A 24,831-nucleotide genomic window follows, 5' to 3' on the forward strand; every position below is an offset into this window, starting at 1 on the left:
CTAATTTTCAAGATTTAAAATGAATCACGAAATGGGTCTGCTCCATTTCCCCTATACACAGCCAAGTGAGAACTTGAATAAATGCTGACAGTGGTTTGGAAATACCAGTCCTGTTTGAAATCTATGGCTGACCTCCTTTTTACTGTCCAGGGATGTGTATTGGACCAGCCTCACAGAGTCGCTGCTTGGAGACAAGTGACAATTGCTTCAGATGGCCAAGGCTCTTCAAGCCACAGGGAAAACCAGTGACTGCAAAAAATAAGCCAATTTCCTAGCTCTTGAAAGGAACAGCTTGCCTTCCAAAGGCTTCCTGAACCAGAGCACATTCTTGATTAACCCATTCACAACCTGCCAAGGTACCAGCTGTTGAGGATAACTTGATGTTTCATGCTGGCTGTTAATGAAACTCAGAGCATTCTCAGAGGCCATCAGTTTTGAAAGAGAATTAAGAAGAAAATCGGTCTTAATTGTATGCATCCCCATGAGAGTGAATAGGATGTTTGTCTTTTATGTTGATTTCTTTACCCCTAGCAACTTAAAGTAAGATGTACGTGGCAGGTGCTTGGTGAATTTTCTGTTAACGAGTGAATGTGTGGCTATAAAATGGCAAAGAGGGTAACTCAGAGGGTAACATCACCAGCTGAGAGAGGGTCAAATCTGAAATTTAAGAAGAAAATCACATTAATCTCAGAGCATCATCTCTGTTGCCGAGTTGCCCGGTCACCTGCCCTTTCCAGGCCACTGTCACCGTCTTTAAAATGAGAGGGTTGTACTAAGTGTCATTAAATCCCCTGGGTTCTCAGATCAAGCCAGCTAGAGTATGCACGACTTGTTCAAGATTACTTTAAATCCCAGTGTCTCTCAAAGTAAGATGCAAATTCTTCTCAGGCACAACGATGCCCCTGAAATTGCTGAACATGTTTAAGTGAGATTTGAGGTCTGACATTTCTTGGCTGAAAGATATGATGAATTAACCTGTCATTACCTTGTGCAGACACCACGTGAGTTCTGCTCTCAGCAAGACACGTAGTGCTCCCTGACAGCGACAGAGGAGAAGATTTTTCACCCAAGCATATACTTCCTTCTGGCTTGTCTCATGAAGTCTTGTGTAGTCCCACCCCAACCCCGTTAGTCTAACCACTGATTTTCATTCCACTTTGCTACAGGCAAGCTGATCTATCCAAGCTCCCCCAATGCTCCTTACATTCTGGCTGCTGAGTATTTTATTTGAGGTCCTTGCTTCCTGCTTTCCATCCTCTGCCCTCTCAATCTAGAAAGGAATATGTGTTGTGAAAGATTATGAAGACAGTTAGTGACTATGAAAAATAAAGAACCCTGAACTTGTTATTTCAATAAATGTGTCCCCATCACCAAACTTTTTGCCCTCTCTTCCTCTGACCCTGGGTACCATTCCATGTTTCCATGCGGCAGCTTACTCCCTCCCACTTTGTCTTCCTCTTGGCCAGCTTCGTGCCCACAGGTCCATGCAGGTGCCCGTCAGCCCTTTGCCCCAGCATCCCCCGCCACCACACTGTGGTTCCTGCCCTTTATTCTGCATCTTACCTTTATTTGACTCTTCTTCACCGTCAGGAATTTTCTGTCCTTTTTAATGGGCTGGAAGTTCTTTAAAGGCAAGGATAAGCTAGGACTGTGTTCAACTGCAAGTGACAGAAAACTGAATGCTAGTAATTAAGTGAGAACATGCTCTGTTTTCTCACATACCGGGAGGTAAGTGACTGCTGGCAGTGTGGCTTCTGCTCAACCACGCAGAAGCTCAGGGACACTAGTTCTTTCTTTCTGGTTTACTGTTTTTAGTGCATCGTTGTTCATTATTCTTGTGGCTGGATGGTGTCAAGAAGGCAGTAAGAGCTCTAGACCTAACACCTAAAGCCTGGAGGAGGAGGAATATCAGCCTCTCCTTTTTTCTCTCTCCTTTTCAAAATGAGCAGGTTTTTTCCAGAGCTATCCTCAGCAACCCCTACCTGCATTTCATGGTCATTTCTACCTTGAGAAGAGGCTGGCAGATTTGGAAGCAGAACTGCCCATTTGTGTATAATCTGTGATGAACTGTTACTTGGGACCAGACATCTTTCCACCCTGAGCAAAACCAGGAATCTGTGAACCAAGAAACGAGGGAAGGCTGAATGATCTTATCCATAACGACTTTTCCAATTTGACTTCTGTCTTCCCTTCATTAAGTGTCCTTCCACTGACCCCCTGCACAGATGTGAAACCTCCCATCTGAGACTAAATTTCCTCCATTACACCTTTGGTGATTCCTCTAATTCAATGTGTCAGGTATGTCTTTTTCTGCTCGTATGATATTTATCATCCTCTCTCCATAAGTTGTGAGGTATATTTTGAAAGACAAACATCCTAGCACTCCTCTGTTGTTGAGCTCATTACTTGAGATGAGCTACTTCAGAATGCCTCTGTCTCCACCTGTCCAAATGGGAATGTTAGCACACCTGCCTCATAGGGTTATATGACCAGCAAGTATGAGAGAAAGCGCTTAGGATGGCATCTGACACATACACAGGACTCAGTGAGTGACAGTCCTCCTGCTGTCATCAATACCATTGCTATCAAATGCTATGGACCTCAGCTTCCCTGTTTGTAATAGAGAATGGGACAAGGTCATTTCTAAGTCTGTGTGTACTGCTTTTATATATTCCTTCAGAAAAATAATTCCTAGAGAACCCTTGACAGAGTGTAGCCTCAATAAATATTTGCTAAGTTGAATTTGGGCATATCTAAATAGCAGGCCAAATCCTCAGTGGGATTGTATGGTGTGGAAGCCCTGACAGGATTGAGTTGCAAACTTTAAATGCTTTCCTATTGCTTCTGCTTATTAGATGGAAGAGAATGTATAATCATTTGGGAGAGAAAACTATGTTTAATGGAAGCACTCTTTGGCCTGACTCCTGAAGTTTCTCTTGCAGTTATAGATTGCTTGCTACCACAGGCAGACAGAAAACTGACCAGTTTTTGCAGCTCCAAATTGAGAAGCAGATTGATTTCTGGGATGCTGGAATTATTTCCATGACCTCAGTGGCCTGTAGTCCTCAAGCTACTGACAGTGGGCTTATTCAGTCAGAGCTGACATGTCGAGAAGGGAGTTGTCCTGTCTGAGACGTGTCTCTCCATGTGCCACATGTATGATGATACTGTCCGATTTTTCCTACACATCTGTGCCCCTCCACAAATGTGAAATGGCACCCAGCACTGCCAAACTCCAAGTGGTCTTTACACACAAATGCAATATCCCTCGAAAGCTAGATTCTTAAACTTAAGGTGCTGAACCAATATTTTCTCAGATATAGATTGCTCATGTGCTGTGGTGACTAAATACCATCAGGTATGTAAGAGAGAGAAATCTGAATCCACTGTGAGTGACTACGCTAGAACACAAACCATAGAAAGCTTGCATCCAATAGGGCGGTAGCTTAAGATGAAAAAAGTGGCTACATGTCACAGGAGAGTGTAGGGTGCTGGGTTATCACCATTAATGAGAAATAAAGTAACTGATATTCAAACAGTAGAAGGGCATTTGGTTGTGGGTGTGTGTGTGCTCGCCTGTGTGTTAGACCACTTCCTTTCTTGCTGGCAGACACACAAGACCTGAATTGTTTTCTCAAAATGGCCCATTTCTGGCAGGGCATGGTTGGTCTGAAATGAATGCTTGGTTTAAGTCATCTATGTATGATATACATACATTTTTCATCCTGCCACATTCTCTTATGGGTCTGAGGCAAATGAAATGACTGTTTTTCCAGCAGGTACCATTCAAGTCTTCTAAGAGAAGATGATCAAAACAGCATGTTTCTCTCTCATCCTCTGTTTTTCAATATTCCTTGCATTTTACATTATAGCTTTATGAACACATCCATTCCCATTACCATGTTAATAGTCAGTGTCTCTCCTTTGTTGGGTTGTTTGATTTTACTCATCTGTGGACAGTTCTCTATAAGACAGGGTGAGCATCTCAATTCTGCAGTCATGAAACTCCTTGCATGGATTCCCCGAGTGTGCATTGGCTGAGCCCAAAACCCACAACTGCAGACCGCCCCTCCACTCATCACGGTACGAAATGGAGTTTGCTCTGATTTGCTTAATCACTCAGCTGTAAATGAATCCTGATGAGAAGCTGAGCTTCCATCCAGAATCATTCCCCTTCTCCTGCCAAAGAAGAGAATGCTGTGGCCATTTCTTCTCCACAGCAGCCCCAGAACAGTTTGCTGATGGTTTCATCCATCTCTACTGCCTGATATTTTCCAGATTTGGAGCCATTACTGCCTTGAGACTGTAGTCGCCATTACCCAGGGACATTTCTCTAGTTCTCTCTCTGCATCAGTGGAAACATGATAAAGCACAACAATCCATCCCTTCTTTCTTTCTGTCTCACTATCCTAAGTAAGTGTTAGTCATTCAGTCATGTCCTGCTCTTTGAGACCTCAGGGACTGTAGCCTGCCAGGCTCCTCTGTCCATGTGATTTCCCAGGCCAGAATAGCGGAGTGGGTTGGCATTCCCTTCTCCTGGGGATCTTTCCAACTCAGGGATCAAACCCGGGTCTCCCGCATCGCAGGCAAATTTCTTTACCACTGAGCCACCAGGGAAGCCCTAAGAGTTCCCTGAAAAGTTTTGGTGAGGATACCCATGCATAAAGTCTGCTTCTGTATAAACTGGCTACAGCCAATTTGGAGATACCTATGAGAATATTTCTCAAAATCTGATCCCCTGGCTACCTGCAGCAATGTCACCTAGACCACTGATCTCAAAATATGGTCCCCTGACCTACAGTGTCAGCATCACCCGGGACTTGTTAGAAATGCACATTCACAGGCCTGACCTACACCTGCTAATGAGAAGCTCTGGAGGTGAATGGTACGTCACTGGGCTAAGTCTGTTAGTTGCTCAGTTGTGTCTGATTCTTTGTGACCACATAGACTGTAGCCTGCTAGCTTCCTCTGTCTGTGGGATTCTCCAGGCGAGTATGTTGAAGTGGGTTGCTGTTTCCTTCTCTAGGGGATCTTCCCGACCCAGGGATTGAACCCATGTATCCTGCATTATAGGCAGTTTCTTTAATATCTGAGCCAGCATGATAAAATTCTAGTTAAAAATTCAGATTCCTGCCTCTGATTCACTACTTACTAAATAAGTATTCATAAAGACCTCGACAGTCAGGTAGGTATAGATGGATTAGATAAATAGATGATACACGCACACACACATTTGTTGTTGTTCAGTCGCCCAGTCATGTCCAACTCTCTGTGACCCCATGGACAGCAGCATGCCAGGTCTCCCTGTCCCTCACCATCTCCTGGAGTTTGCCCAAATTCATGTTCATTGCATTGGTGATGCCATCCAACCATCTCATCCTCTGACACCCTCTTCTCCTTCTGCTGTCAATCTTTCCCAGCATCAGGGACTTTTCCAGTGAGTCCTCCATTCGCATCAGATGACCAAAAATACTGGCACTTAAGCGTCAGTACTTCCAGTGAATATTCAAGTTTGATCTCATTTAAAATTGACTGGTTTCATCTCTCCTTGCTGTCCAAGGGACTTTTGGGCATCTTCTCCAGCACCACAGTTCAAAGGCATTAATTCTTTGGTGGTCTGCCTTCTTTATGATCCAACTCTCAAAACTATATATAACCACTGGGATGACCATAGCCTTGACAATATGGACCTTTGTCGGCAGAGTAATGTCTCTGTTTTTCAACATATTGTCTGCGTTTGTCATTGCTTTCCCGCCAAGATGCAATCTTCTTCTGATTTCATGGCTGCAGCCACCATCCGCAGTGAGTTTGGAGCCCAAGAAAAGGATATCTGTCACCACTTCCACCTTGTCCCCTTCATTTGCCATGAGGTAATGAGGCTGGATGCCATGATCTTAGTGTTCGTTCTTTTTGTTTGTTTTGTTATAAATATTTAGCCTTAAGCCGGCTTTTTCACTCTCCTCCTTCACCCTCATAAAGAGGCTCTTTAATTCCTTTTCACTTTCTGCCGTTAGAGTGGTATCATCCACATATCTGAGGTTGTTGATGTTTCTCCTGCCTATCTTGATTCCAGCTTGTAACTCATCCAGCCTGGCATTTCTCATGATGTACTCAGTGTATAGGTTAAATAAACCCAGTAACAGCGGACAGCCCTGTTGTGTATTCCTTTCTCGATCTTGAACCAATCAGTTGTTCCATACAGGGTTCTGTTGCTCCTTGAACCACATACAAGTTTCTCAGGAGACAAATAAGATTGATATTCCCATCTCTCCAAGATTTTTCCACAGTCTGTCATGATCCACACAAAGTCTTTAGCATGGTTGGTGAAACAGAGAGAGACATTTTTCTGAAATTGTCTTGCTTTCTCTATAATCCAGTGAATGTTGGCAATTTGATCTCTTGTTCCTCTTCCTTTTCTAAACCTAGCTTGAACATCTGGAAGTTCTTGGCTCACAAAATGCTGAAGCCTAACATGCAAGATTTTAAGTATGACTTTACTAGCTTGGGAGATGAGTGCAGTTGTCTGATGGTTAGCACATTCTTTGATTCTACCCTTCTTGGGAATTGGAATGAGGATTGACCTTTTCCAATCCTGCAGCCACTGCTGGGTCTTCCAGATTTGCTTACATAATGAATGCAAAACCTTGATGGCATCCTTCTTTAGGAATCTGAATAGTTCTGCTGGAATTTCATCACATCCACTAACTTTATTAACAGCAGTGCTTCTTAAGGCCCACTTGACTTTGCACTCCAGAATTTCTAGCTCTGGGTGACTAACCACACCATCATAGTAATCCAGTTCATTAAGATCTTTTTTATACAGTTCTTCTGTATATTTTTTCCATCTCTTCTTGATCTGTTCAGCGTTCACTAGGTCTCTACAATTTTTATCCCTAATTGTGCCCATCTTTGTGTGGAATGCTTTCTTGATGTTTCCAATTTTCCTGAAGAGATCTCTAGTCTTTCCCCTTTTGCTGTTTTCTTCTATTATTAAGCATTGTTCATTGAAGAAGGCTTTTGTGTCTCTTATGGCTAATTTTTGGAACTCTGTGTTTAATTGGAGGTATTTTTCCCTTTCTCCCTTGCTTTTCACTTCTCTTTGTTCTTCCCCTATTTGTAAAGCCTCCTCAGATATCCACTCTGCCTTCTTGCTTTGCTTTTTTTATGGTTTTATTTACCTCCTCCTGTACAATATTATGGACCTCTGTGCATAGTTCTTCAGGCAAACTGTTAACTAGATCTAGTCCCTTGAACCTATTCATTACCTCTGCTGCAAATTCATACAGGATTTTCTTTAAGTCATACCTGGCTGGCCTATTGTTTTCCCTGGTTTTCTTTGGTTTAAGCCTGAGTTTTGCTATGAGGAGCTGATGATCTGAGCCATAGTCACCTTCAGGTCTTGTTTTTGCTGACTGTATACAGCTTCTGCATCTTTGGCTGCCAAGAATATAATCAATTTGATTTTGGTATTGACCGTTTGGTAATGTCCATGTATAAACTTGTCCCTTGTGTTGTTGAAAAACAGTGTTTGCTATGACCAGTGCATTCTTTTGGCAGAATTCAGTTAACCTTTGCCCTGCTTCATTTTGTTTTCAAAGGCCAAACTTGCCCGTTACTCCAGGTATATCTTGACTTCCTGCTTTTGCATTCCAATCCCTGATGATGAACGGAACATCTATTTTAGGTGTTAGTTCTAGGAGGTCTTCTAGGTCTTGATAGAACTGAACACATTCAGCTACTTCGGCATTGGTGGTAGGGGCATAGACCTGGGTTACTCTGATGTTGAATGGCTTGCATTGGAAATAAACCAAGACCATTCTGTCATATTTGAGGTTGGACTCCAGTACTGTATTTTAGACTCTTGTTGATTATGAGGGCTACTTTGTTTCTCCTATGGTATTCTTACCCACAGTCATAGATATAATCTGCATCTGAGTTAAATTTGACCATTCCCATCCATTTTAGTTTGCTGATTCCTAGGATGTTGATGTTTATTCTTACCATCTCCTGCTTGACCATGTCTAGTTGTCCTTGATTCATGGACCTAACATTCCAGTTCTATACACTGCTGTTCTTTGCAGCATCAGACTTTTCTTTTATCACCAGACACATCCATGACTGAGGGTTGTATCCACTTTGGCCCAGCTGCTTCATTCATTCTGGGGCTATTGGTAATTCTCCTCTGCTCTTCCCCAGTAGCATAGTGAACACCTTCAGACCTGGGGGACTCATTGTTTGGTGTCATATCTTTTTGGCCTTTTATACAGTCCATGAGGTTCTCACGGCAAGTATGCTAGGGTGGTTTGCCATTCCCTCATCCAGTGGATCACGTTTTGTCAGAACTCTCTGCTATGACCTGTCCATCTTGGGTGTCTCTGCATGGTATAGCATATGTCTCTGCATAGCTTCATTGAATTATGCAAGCCCCTTCGCCACAACAAGGCAGTGATCCATGAAGGGGACGCGCACACACACACACATGCATATATATACACACATATATAAATATATACATGTAAATTTAAGTTTTATTTTGAAATAATTTTAGATTTATAGAAGAGTTATAAAGAAAATTCCCACAGACCCATCTCACAAATGTTAATACTTTAAATAACTAGTTTATCACAATTGAGAAATCAACAATGCAAAAATACTCTTAACTACAGACATTATTTAAATTTCATGAGCTTTTGCATGAATGTCTTTTTTCTGTCCAGGGATCCAATCCAGTTTTCAATGTCTAAGTCTTTTATTTCATGACCTTGACAATTTTGAAAAGTGCAAGTCAGGAACTTTGAAAAGTAGAATGTCCCTCAATTTGGATTTTTCTGACATTTTCTCATGGGTAGATGAAAGTTATGGGTTTGGGGAAGGATGAAATTCAAATGGGGGTGCCCTTATCACATCCTCTCAGGGGGTACGTTAACAACATGACTTAGCACTAGTGATATTAATTTAGTGGTCCAGTGAAAGTGGGTTTCTCCACTATCCAGTTATTCTTTCTCCTTTGCCATATTCTTAAGAAGTGAGGCACCAAGTCAGACTACATTTAAGGGCAAAAACATTAATCTCTACCTTTTCAAAGGAAGAGTATCGAAGAAGTTGTAGGCATATGTTTAAACCACCTGAATGACTAGTAAAGATTTGGAGCAAGATTCTTTTAAGCTGTATAAATGTTCAGTGTCTTCTTATAGTTTCCCATACGTATTTTAGCACTCATCAGTGGACCTTGCATGCAGCAGTTTTTCCTCTAAATGTTCTAACAGTGATATTCCATCCTCCTTGTGCCATCAACATTTGTTAGTTTGGATTTTTCTGTGAAGAAGATTCATCCTGTCTTTCTGATTTATTGATTTGATTTGGTCATTTTTAATAGTATGGATTCCTGAGCAGGTATTGTAGTTTTTGGATAGTCATTCATTACCATCATTATTTATTTTGTTGCTAATATTATTCTAGCTTTGTTCACTGGGATTTCTCTTAAGTTGGCTCCTATGTCCTTTTGACCTCTCCCCCTTTACTTTTTTTTTTTTCTCTTTTGTGAACTTCTTATTGCCTTCTTATTGTCTTTTATATGCTTCTCCCCAACTTGAGAATCACCCATTTCTCCAAAAGACCTTTGGTTGAAAGATGGTATTTCAAAACCAGTATCACTAGATGTGCTTGTTGCTGTGGAGTGTCATTATTTCTCGACTTTCTCAGTGGATCGTGGTAGGATATATATGTATACTAACCCATGTGTACATGTATTTATGCATGAAATGGCCCACTCATGGAAGGATTTCTTTATAAACCATGCTGCTGCTGCTTCTAAGTCACTTCAGTCGTGTCCAATGAGTTTACACTCTATCTGACTCTTCCTCACACCACATGGTCCATTCTTGCCACACTCTTGTTTATATATAAATTCTTTATCTTTCTGAAAAACCTGCCTCCCCTCACCTACAATTCATCATTTCCTGTTGTGTTCAACTTGGGTACGGAAAGCTGTTCCAGTATTGCTAACTCCTGTGGAAATTTTACAAATCCAAGCACCATTTTATGTGCAGTTCTTCTTGTCTTGATCCTTAGTTGCTGGTTGTACACTATTGTAAAAAGTTACCTAGGCCAACTTCTCTTCTGCTCATCCCCTTCAGTGAAATGCCCTGGTACATTCTTCATGCCATTCACCTCGTCTGTCACAGTCTGCATCTCCTAATATCGTGGTTGATTTTGCACATAGTAAAGTCCAGTTATTGTGACACGTTGTTCTTAGGGTTTTCACAAGTGGATAGAGCCACATTTCTACATCACACACCATGGAGAATGCATCCACCGCCCCAGCTGCCCTTCTGCAGTCCCTCTGTGGTCACCCCCTCCTCTCTCTCCTAAATCCTGACATCCACTAATCTGTTTCCCAACCCTACGGTTTTGCTTTCTGCCCCATGGAATGTCGTATGAGTAGAATTATATAATATGTACTCTTTTTGGTGTGACCGTTTCACTTAGCAAAATGCGTTTTTGAATCATTCATGTTCTTCTGAGAGTCAGTAGTTCCCCTTTGTTGCCTAAAAATATCCTATCACCTGCATGGACTATGGTTCCTTTATCCATTCACCTGTTAACAGATGCCTTACTTGTTTTCAGTTTTATTGATTAGGAATGAAGTTTCTACAAACATTTTGAGCACATTTGTGTGAACATAACTTTTCAGTTCACTTGGGAAAACATCTAGCATTGGAACCACAGCTTTATATGTTAACTCTATATTTAACATTTAATGCCAACCTGTTTTCCACACTGTTTGCACCATTGTGTGTTTCTACCAGTAATGAATGAGCATTTCTGTTGCTCTGCATCTTCTCCAGAATTTGAAATTTTCATTATTTTTAAAAGATATTTTAGTAGTTATGTAGTAATATACCATTGTGGTCTTTTCCGCCTTTTGGGAGGTGAGTTATTTAGCTCTTCTTTGTCTTATTTATTAAAGTGGAAGCTTAGGTTACTGATTCTGGGTGTTTCTTCTTTCCTAACTTAAGTGTTTAATTATATCTATTTTCCTGTAAACATCAGTTTAGCTATAATCTATACATTTTGAAATGTCACAGTTTAGTTTTCATTTAGCGATATTTTTAAATTTCTTGATACTTCTTTAACCCATGGGTTATTTAAATGTATGCTGTTTAATTTCCAAGTGTTTGGAGATTTTCCTGTTGTCTCTCTGTTATTCATTTCTTGTTTGATTCTCTTATGGTCTGAGGTCATAAGGTTCTTTTAAATTTGAGGGTGTTTTTCTCTTTTATGACCCAGAAGATAGCCTAGCTTAATGAATGTTCCATTTTCACTTGAAAATAATGTGTACTCTTCTGTTATCCTGGGGATTATTCTGTAAATGTCAGTTAGGTCAAGTTGGCTGACAGTGTTGGTGTACTTTATAGAAGGACCGTTGGTGATTTCAAGCACTGAAGGTTGAGAGCCACTTACAGAGAGCTGACACTGATTAAGTATAGTGGATTAAAATGTAATGGAGGTTCACTTCTGGATTAGAGCTTATATTTTTCTATATTTGTGGAAACCTGGTAGCATCCACACAGTTGTCTGTGCTTTGGATATAAGCTCGTTGATTATGGGTATCTCCAGGTTACAAAGAGAACAGAGCTTTCCTCTTGTCTCTGCCCCTAAGCCTTCTGCCCATTGGATGACCTTTGGGGCTTGACTTCCAGATATCCTCTCTACCCCTTTTGCCTATACCAGCCTTTCTTAAGGTGTGTTTTATAAAACACCACATCGGGGAGTAACTACTAAGCAAGAGTTGGGGTAGTGAGGAGGATATCAGTTGCTTCGTAAACAGCTGCTTATCATAAGCCAATTAATAGTATGACAGCCTTGAGAAGTCTTCAGTAAATACATCTATTTATTTATTTAATCCCCTTCTCTTCTAACATGAAATGGGCAATGCTAGCCACCTTTAAGGTTTTTAAGATCAGGTAACATACATAAAGTACATATTTGTAGGCTGAGTATATAGCGTGTAGTCAAAAAATTCATTACTGTGATTTATAATAGTTGATCTTATTCTTATTGTTGTTTTATTTTTTTTATTTATTCCGTTGGCTGTGAGCTTGGAAAGTTGAGATGGATGTGAAGGAGGAAAATTATGAGACTGCAAACACCGGAAAAGTAATAGAAACTGACATGAGTTTTATCTCTTTGAGTACTTTTTTTTTTTTTTTAATTGTAGCTAACTGTGGTTTTCTTGTAGCATATTGCATTCATTTTAAATGCCTCCCATCCAGTTTGTCTCCCTAAACCTACCTCCCCAGAATCACTATCATTGGTATTCCTGGGAATCCCTGGCTGTTTCCAAGTGCATTGAGGCTTTGCCATACCATGGAAGGCATGCCAAGTATGAATGATAGATCAGGACTTGGCTTACTAGCCTAAGCCTTCCTCATTCAGCAAGATCACCAAGGAAGAGCTGTGTACTCAGAATTCATAATTCCTTTCTCCCTGTCTACTTTCCCTGGTTCGTTTGGTATCTCTGCAGGAACTTAATTGACATTCTGCTTTCTTTTCTTGAACAGGTGGGCTCTGCATTGCCCAGTCTGTGAGAATCCCCCAGGAACGCAAAGACAGGACCATTGACTTTGACAAAATTATCAAGCAGCTCCTGGACACCCCCAATTCCAGGGCCGTCGTCCTTTTTGCCAACGATGAGGATATCAAGTAAGGCTGCCTGGTGAAATTCAATAACATGCATGCTATAGTTTAGGGGACAGAAAGATCAGAGTGCTGGCACAGAAAGAGAAAAGACAGCATAGAATCAAATTGATAATTACGTGGTGGCAAGGTCCGTTCGCACTTTCTACCCCGACAGAAGCAGTTAGAGTGAACCGTGGAAGCAGCAGCATGTTGCTGTCGTGTTTCCCCCCATATTTGCTAAAGAAATGCTTTCAATTACTTGTAAAAGGAGAAAACCACTGGACCTTTCAAAGGTTCTTTTACTAAAAATATATATACACATGTAACAGACTTTTACCTAAAGAATAGTGCTAATGTAAAAGAAAAATGCCTTCTATTTCTGGAAGTATTGATTCTGCTTTGGACTTTGTATGTTCAAAACCAAGTTGGTCATATGTCTGCATTCTCCAGTCCACTTTTTCTTCTGTCTCTTTACCTTGATGCTCTTTGACGTAAAAAATCTGAGTACAACTTTGACTTCCCCCTTTTAGCTCATTACTTGCATTCTTGGTCAAGCCATGGGGTGCTAACCTTCGAAACTGTTTATAGAATACAGATGTGCCCTGTGTTGTTTCCTGTCCACTGCCACCTTGGTCCAGAATCTTACCATTTTTTTTTTAGAACAAACAGTAATTACCCCTGATTTTAAAAATCAAAAGGTGTTGAAAAATCTAGAAATGAAATAAAGTTGGATTCATCCTGTCCTCTAGCTAACAGGTTCTCCTTTCCAGATGCTAGTAATAACTGTATTTTGTAATTTTTGTATTTTGTAATGTAACTGTGTATTTTGTTATATTTATGTATTTTCTAGAGACAGTGTGTACATGTTTACACAAATGATAGAACACTGTGTATTATCTTGTTCTACCCCCGATCTCACCTGGGCTTACTCTTTGATCATGGAGGTCTCCGAACATGAACATCGGTACTTTTCAGTAGCCACACAGAATTTCATTTTATGTATTTGCTGTTATTTAGCTAACCTCTCTCTTACTGATTGACATTTGGTTACAGACTTGTGAGATTATAAATTACCTTGTGGTGAACTTTGTTTTCCACAAATCTGCATGTGCCACTATGTGACATTAATGTACACATCCTTTACAATATATAGATACATTAACATAATGCAAATAATAATATGTAAATATATTACTTTTTATATTAATAACTATTTGAAACATAAATTCCTGAAAAAGGAGTTTCTGGGACAAAGATGTGTGCTTTCCTAAATGTGAATATCGTCTTCCAAAGAGGTGGTGCCACTTTACACCTCTGCAGATGTAAAAGCTCGGTTTGGATTTTTTAACTTTCTGTCTTATAGTTCGAATAATAAGTCATTTAGTTTGAAAGTGAGCATCTTATATTAAGGGCATGGTTGAGGGGTCCAGGCCATTACCACCGCGCCCCCCACCAGCAGCCGGCCAGTCCTGTGTCTCCCATCCTTGTGTGTCCCCCTTGCTGCCCCCGAGTCCACCCATCTTCCCAGCCCTGAGCTCTGACCATGGGTGGCAGGGATGTTAAATGAGAAGAGCATTGAACCTCAAGTCAAGATACCTGAGAGTTTGTCTTTTTTTTTTTTTTTTGCTATGACCACTGTCTCACCTTGGGCAAGCCCCATCCCACACCCTCCTCAGCTCTTCGAGGTCTCAGTTTTCGCCTCAGTAAATCCATTCACACTCTTTCTGTGATAATCTGGACTTCTACTTTTCTAGCCTTATTTCGTTCCCTGCCCCCTCGTGGTGTGTGTGCTGCAGGTGAGGGGCCCTGTGTTTCTCCCTTACCGGCCTTTGCTCATTCCCTCCAGCTTCTCCCTTGCCGGCCTTTGCTCATTCCCTCCAGCTTGCTGGGATGCTTCCCTTCCCCACTTCATCATCCCAGCGCTGTCAGTAGTGTTGCTTCTGAAAGATGTCTCCAAACAATGCAGCTTTGGAAAATCTGTCATAACAGCTTGGTTTCACAGTTAATGTCACTTAGGGCATTTTGTTCTCTTTGATCATGTAATTGGAGTCTATATTCCCCGCGAGTCTGCATGCATCATTAAGATGGAGGTGATGCCCCTTCTGACTCCCTTTCACATCCTTGGCCCCTAGCACAGTGCGCAGTTAGTGGTGGATGCTCAATAAACATCACTGAATGAATGTATAAAATGCCCAGTGTAGTGTCCACTATTTAGTAATTTTAAGTACAAGCCTCTCTCTCTGAACTTCATGATGCTTTAAAATATGGTCCTATTTTTGCATGTAGACCCACCTTCATGCACCCAGTTCTCCACCTAAGACGCATGACTCTGACACGTCAGTGGACCCCAACAGCTCCTCCATCACAGTCTTGGCTCATGATGTTTCTTCTTTCCTTCTCTACCTGTTGAAATTCTGGCTGTTTTTCAGACATGCCCTTTTCCATGAAACTATTTCTGTCACCCCTTAAATGTGTCATTTCTCTCCTTACAAAATACTGATTCTGCTGCTCTTAGGGCATTTTCTTCCACACTTTGTGATTTAGTTATTCAAGGCACTTTGTTTTTGGAGAAGGCAATGGCACCCCACTCCAGTACTCTTGCCTGGAAAATCCCATGGACAGAAGAGCCTGGTAGCCTGCAGTCCATGGGGTCACTAAGAGTCGGACACGACTGAGCGACTTCACTTTCACTTTTCATTTTCATGCATCGCAGGAGGAAATGGCAACCCACTCCAGTGTTCTTGCCTGGAGAATCCCAGGGACGGGGGAGCCTGGTGGGCTGCCGTCTATGGGGTCGCAAAGAGTCGGACACGACTGAAGTGACTTAGCAGCAGAAGCAGCAGCAGCACTTTGTTTTTATGATATGACTCTTTCTTTTCTTTGCTCCAGATTTGTCAACTCATTCTTCTCTTAATCATCTCATATATGATTTTCATACATATTTTATACATTTTAAAATATGTCATACATGATAAAGGTGGCCCCATGTTTATTTTCATGTATATGGCACTTAAAAGATTTGTTACTAATAGCTATGATGCCTAATTGGTTGTAATATCCTTGATTTGCAGATAGTGTGAGATTTTAATTGGCAATGTTAAAAGGTATATAATTAGCTCAATAGCTATGCTCATCATTTTTTGCATGGGAATTTGTGTGTTGGAACCACTGTGTACTATGACTCATAGAAGTGATAGCAATAACAGTTATTGGCTACAGTAATAAAAATCAAGTGCATATATAAGTTTCTTCCAAAGCATGAGCTTAAGCCCACTGATGTCTGATAACCCACAATGTTATGTTATTTCTTTTCTCAGAAGATTTACACTGTAGATGGGAAATTTTGAGATTTCTTAGAACATTAACTTCAAATACTTTACTGGGGAATACCAGTGAAAAGACGTTAATATCTAGATTTTGAAGCTAAGATCAGTGCTCAATCAGTCATGGGTATTGATAATTTGAATGTTAGACAAGAGTGTATTCTGTTCATGAGACACTTTTTTTCTGATTATAAAAGTAATATTAATCCATTGGAAAATAATGGAAATATTTTTGTTGTTGCATTTTAATAAAAGGAATTCTTAGCTTTACTTTGCCCCTGATTATCTAAAAAAATGAAAGGTTAGAGAGAACAATCACAAACCATGATTTTAAGTAATCCCCTATAAAAGTTAGCATCTTCACACTCAGAGATAACCACTAATAAAATCCTTGTTTAACATTTGCAGTCATTTTATTCTAATCATTTTTCCCAGTAGAATCAGATTCACATAGAGTTTGAATTCTATTTTTTGCAATTCACATCTCACTTTCAATACTATAATATGTTTAAACAGTTTAATCTTATTTCTCAATAAATTAACCCACACTTTTATGTAAGCATATTAAGGTGAATATTTATTTTTTGTTTTTATATCAGTTTGTCTTTCTTATGTTGTTTCAGTTGGATTCTCCCCATCCTTTTCATACTTCATCAGCAGGTTCTCAATGAAAATTGTCATTAACTATGAATTGCATATTATCCATATTTTTCTGTGCTCTCATACAACCCTATACTTTTAACTGTGCATCTATTCATATATGCAGGCCAGTTTTTATTATTGTAAGAAATAAATAATCATTTGCAGTTTTTTTTTTATTTGATTTTTTTTTTTCCTTAACAGTACCTTGCAGAAATCAGACTATGTGTTTTTCATTGGTCTCTAATGCATCCTTTAGATGCACTATCATTTCTTTAACCACTTCCCTACTGCTCTGCATTTAGGTTGTCTCCATTAATGGACACATGATTTTGACAGCATCAGTGATCATACCATTTGGTTAGGTTAGTAGAGATGGTATATCTAACTCAAGAGTATAAATGATTGTGTGAAAATAATAAATGCACATAATTTAAGAGGAACAGAAATTAATTAAAATACTTTTTATGCAAAGCCCTAATATCCTTTTCCATCCCATCCCACTCTCTGGTTCTGTTCTTCTTGAGCAGTTATTTTGATTCTTGAAAATAATTCTTTAGGTCTTCTCAAAATGTGCCTGTATTGCTATTTTGAAATCATTAATTTAAAATATTGTCTATTAATTCCTCTTAAGTTATGTAGAACTTGTCTCATACCTCCTTTATCATCCCAGAATTACACTATCAGATTTCCATTTAGTGAAAATCAGAGCTGACATTATGATCATGTAAATATTATGCACTACAGCAGTAAGTATTTCTTCCATGATATGATTTTAGGGGTAGATTTTTTGTTCATCAAGTTAATATGACATATTTTTAACTTGCATAGTTATCTTTAGTATTTTATTATTAATGTCCTAGGTCTATTGCTTTTCTCATATGCTTATATATAAGTATAAAATAATCTCTGAGTTCCATTGCTTTTCTGTACACTTCCCTCCCGCTCCATCTTTCTGTTTTAAACTAGGCTGGTCTTTATTATTTTAACTTTTTTGTTTTCTTTCTCTCTCCTTTTCTTTTATTTTTATTCATCATTTAGTTTCTTTTTTCTTTTTTTTTCTTTTGCTAGAATGTACCCTCTAGTAATTTTCTAGTAAAGGATAAATTAAAGAAAAACATTTTTTATGGTCATGACTAAAAATATTCTTCACTTGCCTCCACACTTAATTACTAGTTGGAAATGTAAGGTGTGGTCACATATATATTTTTAACTACATCATCCCAGGCAAATAAATGATTTATAGCAACTATCTATGGTGACTAATAAGTTACAGAACTCATAACTTACAAGGAATTTGAGATTCTGTGTTTAGATAGAAAAATCTTTAATATTCCCTGAATATCTATCCATCCATCGATCCATCCATCCCTCCCTCTCTCCATCCATCCCTCCCTCTCTCCATCCATACCCATCTATCTAGATACCAGTTCTATTTGTGTAGAGGTTCTATATGTGTTAAATATTAGAATTCTAGATTACAAATATTTTTTTTTCCTCAAAATTTGGAAGGCATTACTCCATCATCCTTTTTTTTCTCTCTCTCTGGAAATGTTGGTAATATTCTGCTTCTTATTACCTTCCAAGAGTCCCAATTTTCCCTTGAAAGCTTTCTTCTCACTTTTCCCAGAAATTTTAATTATGTGACACGTTTGGTTTTTCCCTGTTAATTTGCTGGATGAGTGTGTGTTTTAGTCACTCAGTCGTGTCCAGCTCTTTCCAACGCCATGGACTGTAGCCCACCAGGCTCCTCTGTCCATGGGATCCTCCAGGCAGGAATACAGGAGTGAGTCCCTTTAATTTGGAAAGTCATGCTTTCAATTCCTTGGATTTTTTTCATTAAAAACTATTTTAAAAATTATTTTAATTTCTCTTTACATTCGTTCTTGAAATACTGTTAGTTGGTTGTAAGTCTTTCTGTATTTCTTTAAGATACTCATCTTTTCTTGTAGATGCTATGCCTTTTTGTTATTGTTTTGCTTTCTGAAAATATTTCTTTGCTTTATACTTTATCTCCTCTAACATAATTTTAATTTCATACTTTTAATAACTAAGATCTCTTTTTTATTATTGCTTCTTTCTTATTCTTGATAATCATTCTTGTTCTTGATAATAGAGATCCTGATTCTCATTTAGCAACATTTTTTTTGGGGGGGTATATTTTCTTCTCCACACCTCACACCAGTTTCCTTTTTCTTATTTATTTGGTTTCTGTTTTATATTGTGTATTTTCCACAATGATGGGTCATTTTTGGCAGTTCCCATTTGAGTAAGACACAAGAACATTCTACATACATGGGCAAAACTTGTCAACTGATAGGCCTCTCAGTGGACTGGTCAGGCATCTAGGTATCCATTCTCATAGAAAATGTCTCTATGTCAGAATCTAGAACCTTTTACCTAGGGTAGTTCAGATTTTTCCAGAAAAGCTGTTTTCTTCCTGGAGCAACACATTCCTGATTTCTAGAATTCTGTAAGCAGAGGTAAAATTTTTCTTCATTTCTTCAATTTCCTTTGTTTTTTTTTTTATTTTTTTTAATTCCTCCTTCTTTTTTTCTTGCCCTTGCTATTTATATACTATTTTAATTTATAAAAATGGATTGTACATTTTTCAAGCTTAATGTGAAACTCTGCTTATTTTAATAAGTACTTTAACATGCTTCATATAGACTGATACATTGCTTTCCAGAAATGATATGTACCACCAGCAGTGAGTGAGAGTGCTCACGTCTCCAGTCTCATGTCAAAACTCACGACACAAAATAAAACGAAACCAACATTTTGGCCAAAATAAGAAGTGAATTTAGCATATTGTTCTCATTAACATTTTCCTCCTTTTTAATGTATGTGAATAAGCAGCTTATTATTTATATTTCTCCTTTTATCTTTTGACTTTGAATACTCTGCCTATTTTCCTCAAGCTGCCTTGAATTTTCTTATTGGCTTACAATATCTCTTTATATATTAAGAATGTAAATCCTTTGGCTTACTACCAGTTATTTGCTTTTTGAGAAATAGTACCTTGTGTTCCTTCTGCTTGATTCCAAATAATGTATATGTACAATAGCTGCTCTTTATCATTAACATATCTTTTTAATGTTCCTCTCCACAGGCAGATCCTTGCAGCAGCCAAAAGAGCTGATCAAGTAGGCCACTTTCTCTGGGTGGGATCAGACAGCTGGGGATCCAAAATCAACCCACTGCACCAGCATGAAGATATTGCAGAAGGAGCCATCACCATTCAGCCCAAACGAGCAACTGTGGAAGGTATGAGTTTTGTCAGTAGTATGACTTGCTGAGAGAGTGGTTGGTGCTATGTAGGGTGGCTGGGGCATGAGTCTCTTTGAGGATTGGATGTTTTTACATAATTTATGCAGGATCTGTTCAAACTTCCAGCCATGAAATACAAATGAAGACCTATATCTGGTCTGTTATTTTAGTTGATAGTCTTCTCTTGAAAAGATCATGTTATTCTCGTAATAATATCACCATTAGCATATATCTTTGTTTTATTATGCTGCAAGAGCTTTCTGCGAGATCATTATCTTTAATAAGAGGTGAAAGAATAACACAGTCCAAGTAAGCATAAGTGAGCTGCATTTTCTGAAAGAATATTTTCTCTTTGTAATTTGTCATTGCTTCCATAGCAGGATAACTTTTTTTTTTAATCTATGTATTTACTTATTTGATTGTGCCAGATCTTAGTTGCAGCATGCAGCATCTCTTACTTGTGGCACGTAGGATATTAAGTTGTAGCATGTGAACTCTCAGCTGTGGCCTGTGGGATCTAGTTCCCTGACCAGGGATCAAGCCTGGGCCCCCTGCATAGGAGGCATGGAGCCTTAGTCACTGGATTCTTTCCCCCATTACCTCTTGGGGTCTCCTCCAGTTCCCAGGATCATATAGCATATCACCTGTCCCAGGCATCACCATCATTTTGCCTTCCTGGGTCTCTTTTGTCCTTGCGTCTTCTCTGTAGTTTCCTGCCCCTTTTCTTTCCCTTTGCCTTCCTTGTAGCTGCAAGGATTCTTTGAGAGGTAGAAGGAGGAGAGGGCATTTATTGGCCTCTTTCTGATGTAACAAAAGTTGCTGATTACAATTTATGTCCTCCTTTAATTTGAAAAGATAAGTTACTTCTGAAAGAAGACACTGTAAAGAAAAGGAACTCATCTGCTGGTATTGGGCTTTGTCTTCCTTTTCTGATGGGCCAGGTCTCCAAAGATTTCATAAAACATGTTTTGCATGTTAAAAGAATCTATCCACTCACTCAAAAAAGATCAAATATTTGTCTTTCTATTCTGTCTCTACTGCAATCTAATTAATTAATTCTCCCTAGAAGGCTGCATGGTCTGTGTGGGCTTTTTAAACAAGCCAGGTTGTGGTTTTGTCACTGTCCCCTTTCTGTGTTATCTCAGGAAGATAAAAATCCCATAAATCACCCATGTGGTCATGAAGAGGCTTTGAATTAATTGCAGTACAAGTCCGAAGAAGATTGCCCATCTTCCAAACCAGACCAATACATCTGCAGATGAGCTGCAAAAAGAAAAGACCATTGAACTATTTCTATTCCTTTTCACTCAATAATTTAAGTATTTACTGTGTGCTTTGCTTTGTGCTGAGTTGGAAAAATAAGGACAAAAATCCCACCCTCAAAGTGTACACAGCTGAGTAAATATATCAGAATGTAGTTGCTGACCATGTAATAGAAATGCTATAAACACAATGCAGATTAGATGGTTTAGGGTGAGTAATGTGCCAGCTTGGGTGGTGATGCTCTGGTTGTGGAAGACGCCTGAGAGGAGATGAAACAAAGTGATGTGCTCATGCTCATTGGGCCAGGAGAAGCTTCTCTACTCTCCACCCAAGCAGTGGGAACAGCGGAATGATGGAGCAGGGCATGCTGGCGTAACATTAAACGATTCATTCTGCAACCCACGGCTTCTTTGTAGCCATCCTCAACTTCTTCCAGTTCTTCAAAAATGTTCCCATCTATGTTCACTGGGAAAACTCTTCCCTCTCCTACAGTTGAGGTCACTACACTGTTTGCCTGATTAACTCCTTTCTAACATGCGTGTCTCTGATTAGATATTATTTTTCCTTGGAAGCCACCTACAGCCATTGCACTCCAGCCAGGTCTGGTTAGGGGCTCCATCTGTTGCTCTTATGGCACCTTCCCATAGCCCCACCATTGTAACATCTCTTTACTTGTCTCTATCTGGAAACTTATCCTTTACGTGCCATTTTACCACAGATGCCTTGATCTTGGCCTGGACTGGCAGGTGATCAAATTGGTTTTTAAGTGGTCGGATGCCTGGCTGGCTGGAGAAAATACATACTACATAAGGGCCTGGCACAAATGGCTGAGAAGTGGGCCAGGGTTGGATCATGAAAGGTCTTGTAAACTATACTGAGGAATTTTGTATCTTACTCTGAAGTCTGGGCAGCGTCTGAGGATGAAAATGGGATGTGATAAAAGGGAATGAGGAAGCTCCCTCAGATGACTCTCTAGAGGGATGAAGTGTCAGATTTGGGTGAGGACCAAAGCAAAGCACATTACAAGGTCTGTACTGAGGTCCTCTCTTCCCAAGCTGTAGACACGTCATAGGCATATTAGTAACTCCATGGTTTCAAGACCCAGGTTCAGCATGTCTTAGGAAATGACTAAGTATCTTAATACAATTTATTGAAACAAAATACATTTTCATATGTGTGTAGGGATACTCAAAGTTGTTAAAGTAGACACCACGTAGCATCCTGAATCTGCTAAGAAAGAAATGTGGTCTCAAAAGCAAGACGGTAAAGAAATGCTATTATCAATGAAAGTACTTTTGAAATGTGTCAGAACAGCATCTCTTCACGCAGAACTCTGCATTGCTACCCAGAAAGAACACGAGGCTTTTCGTTTGGCTCTTTAGGACTTGTGTGGCTTCTGCCTACCCATGTTGTCTTGTGCATTGATACAGAGTGGAGATTTGTTCACTAACACAGAGGATGGGGTCACAGGATTGTGGCTGTGCATCTAGTGCCACACTCCTAAGGAGATGAAAAAAGAAATGCCTTCAGCTGCACTGAGGTTTCTAAACACAGCTGTGAAATGTATGAAATGAAACTATAGAGCATGTTCTGTATGGGCAAGTATGTTTTCCTCTTCTCTTATTTTTTCTTTTTTTCATTTTGGGGATGTTCATAATGGATTCCACTCGGATGAAGTATTATCCAAATACTCAGAACACTATTATATCCCTTTTAATCTTTGACTGTGTTGTATAATGTTGTACCTTCAAATGGAAATAAGAAAAAGCTAATCAGTAATCAACTTGTTTTTTTCCATTAGATCCATATTTGGAACACATTCAGCAAGCATCTAAACTTTTGGCTCATCATCTCTATATCTGCATGAACAATTAACAATAAACTGCCTTAGGCCAAAGGGCTCGCAACGGCATGGGTCCTGTGAAAATCATGTTCATCAACTTTTGTCTTCTATTTGTATTTATTCTTCATTTATAGAAAACAGGGACTCAGTGCTTGCCAGCCCAGGGGGTCATTCCCCCTGTTTTGAATGAGACAATGATAGCAACTGTGCCCAGGAAAGGTCAGCGCTGGCCCCTTTGGCTGCTCTCTACATGGGATATAAAAGAATGTCTCTAGAGTTGGCAGCACTTCTGCAGCTCCTGAGCCAAAACAGCTCCATGATTTTTAGTCTTTCTGTATTGTCTGGTGAGCATTTTTCTATTTTCTGTTGCCCCATTAGCAGGGTCCCCCAGTCATCCTCTCCAGCCCTCAACAAGTCCTCAAAGCAAAATGGCCAAATTGCCATGCGCTCTGCCCTCTAGGGTGCTCCGCTTCTCCAAGAGTAGGCTGTCCTAAACATCTTCTAATTATAGCCAGCAAGGATCATTGGCCAGGCTTTTTCATCTCTGACATAATCATTAGCATCAGGGAGTGAACAAAATAAAGGATGAATTTTCAAAGACAACTCTGATGGCTCTGACTATTGGTGAGGATTTTCCAATGGGTCTATAGCACAGCTTGGTTCTTGAATTAAATCAGTGATGTGTGTAAGAAAAGACAAAAAGTGCTATAGATCTGGCTTGAAAAAGTTGGTTATTTCATGCATTTATTTTTTTTTTACTCAAGATAGAAATACATTCTATATCTTTCCTAAAACCAGAGATCAAAGCTATGAAGAGCTGAACGAAAATATTTCTGGCTCCAATTTATATATGCCCTACTTTAGTCTTTCTGATTACCTGAAATGTTCCACACACATCACAGAGTTTTGTTAGGGGAATGACAGAAAATGCCAAGAAATAAAATATCACCTTAAACCACAATAGTATTTCTAAGCAATACTATAATTAATAATAGACCTATAACCTTGTTTGATGAAAGAGAAGTGAGAATATTGCATGTTCAGTGTTATGACAATGTTTTTCATTGAATCTGTCATAAATGTTTATAAGCTCTAGCAAGGTATCAGCCCTTGATCTAAAAACTGAGATATATAGCAGATTACAATCAGATCACACCCTGCTCTCCTGGAATTGCCCTCTTAATATGGAGGTGACAGGTGATAAAGAAAAATGCAAATAAGAAAATATCATACTAGAATAATTACTATCAAGTGCATTTCCTTAAGAACCAACTTGTAAATCAGAGAGATACAAGTGGCAAAGGAAGAAGAGAGACAGAGCACCAGTATACCATGCAGGTTGAAAAAATATAAATTTGAATGATGCGTAGGGAGGTCAGCAGCTCAAGCCTCTCTAGCCTGTTCTAGATTCCTGGCACATATTCATAGCAGATCCTTTCACTGCCTACAATATGCCAGGGCTTTCCATTGCACCGTTTCCTGTTGATCTGGAAAATACAGGTATTTTGTGTGTGTGTGTTTGTGTGTGTGTGTGAGAGAGAGAGAGAGAGAGAGAGATCAAATCATTAATGTTTTTTTTAAAGAATTTCTGCTTTTTTCAGAATTAGTCTACCCTGCAAAACCAGCCAACACTCCTGCAGTTCAAAAGGTACCACCTACCCCCTTTATGACAACACAGATTGTACTCACGGGCAGCACACCAGCTGGAATCTGATCCTTCAGGGCAGTGTCTGAGACCCATGGGTTCCATGGGATTATCTATCCTTTGTTTTTTTCCTGCAACTTTCACATTTACTAATAGACCTAGCATAT

The 24,831-nt window shown here is 39.5% G+C and overlaps 1 protein-coding gene across 1 annotated transcript in view; it reads left to right on the forward strand.

Annotated features, from left to right (window-relative positions):
- The window catches only part of GRM7 (glutamate metabotropic receptor 7), an 872,015-nt gene that overhangs the window by 423,000 nt on the left and 424,184 nt on the right, over nt 1-24,831 (forward strand). Inside the window, exons 3-4 of the mRNA XM_043443173.1 lie at nt 12,564-12,705; nt 19,756-19,910. Coding sequence (XP_043299108.1) covers nt 12,564-12,705; nt 19,756-19,910 — 297 coding nt within the window. The remainder of the gene's footprint in view (nt 1-12,563; nt 12,706-19,755; nt 19,911-24,831) is intronic.

This window comes from Cervus canadensis, chromosome 22 (assembly GCF_019320065.1).
Source record: "Cervus canadensis isolate Bull #8, Minnesota chromosome 22, ASM1932006v1, whole genome shotgun sequence".
Taxonomy (NCBI): Eukaryota; Metazoa; Chordata; class Mammalia; order Artiodactyla; family Cervidae; genus Cervus; species Cervus canadensis.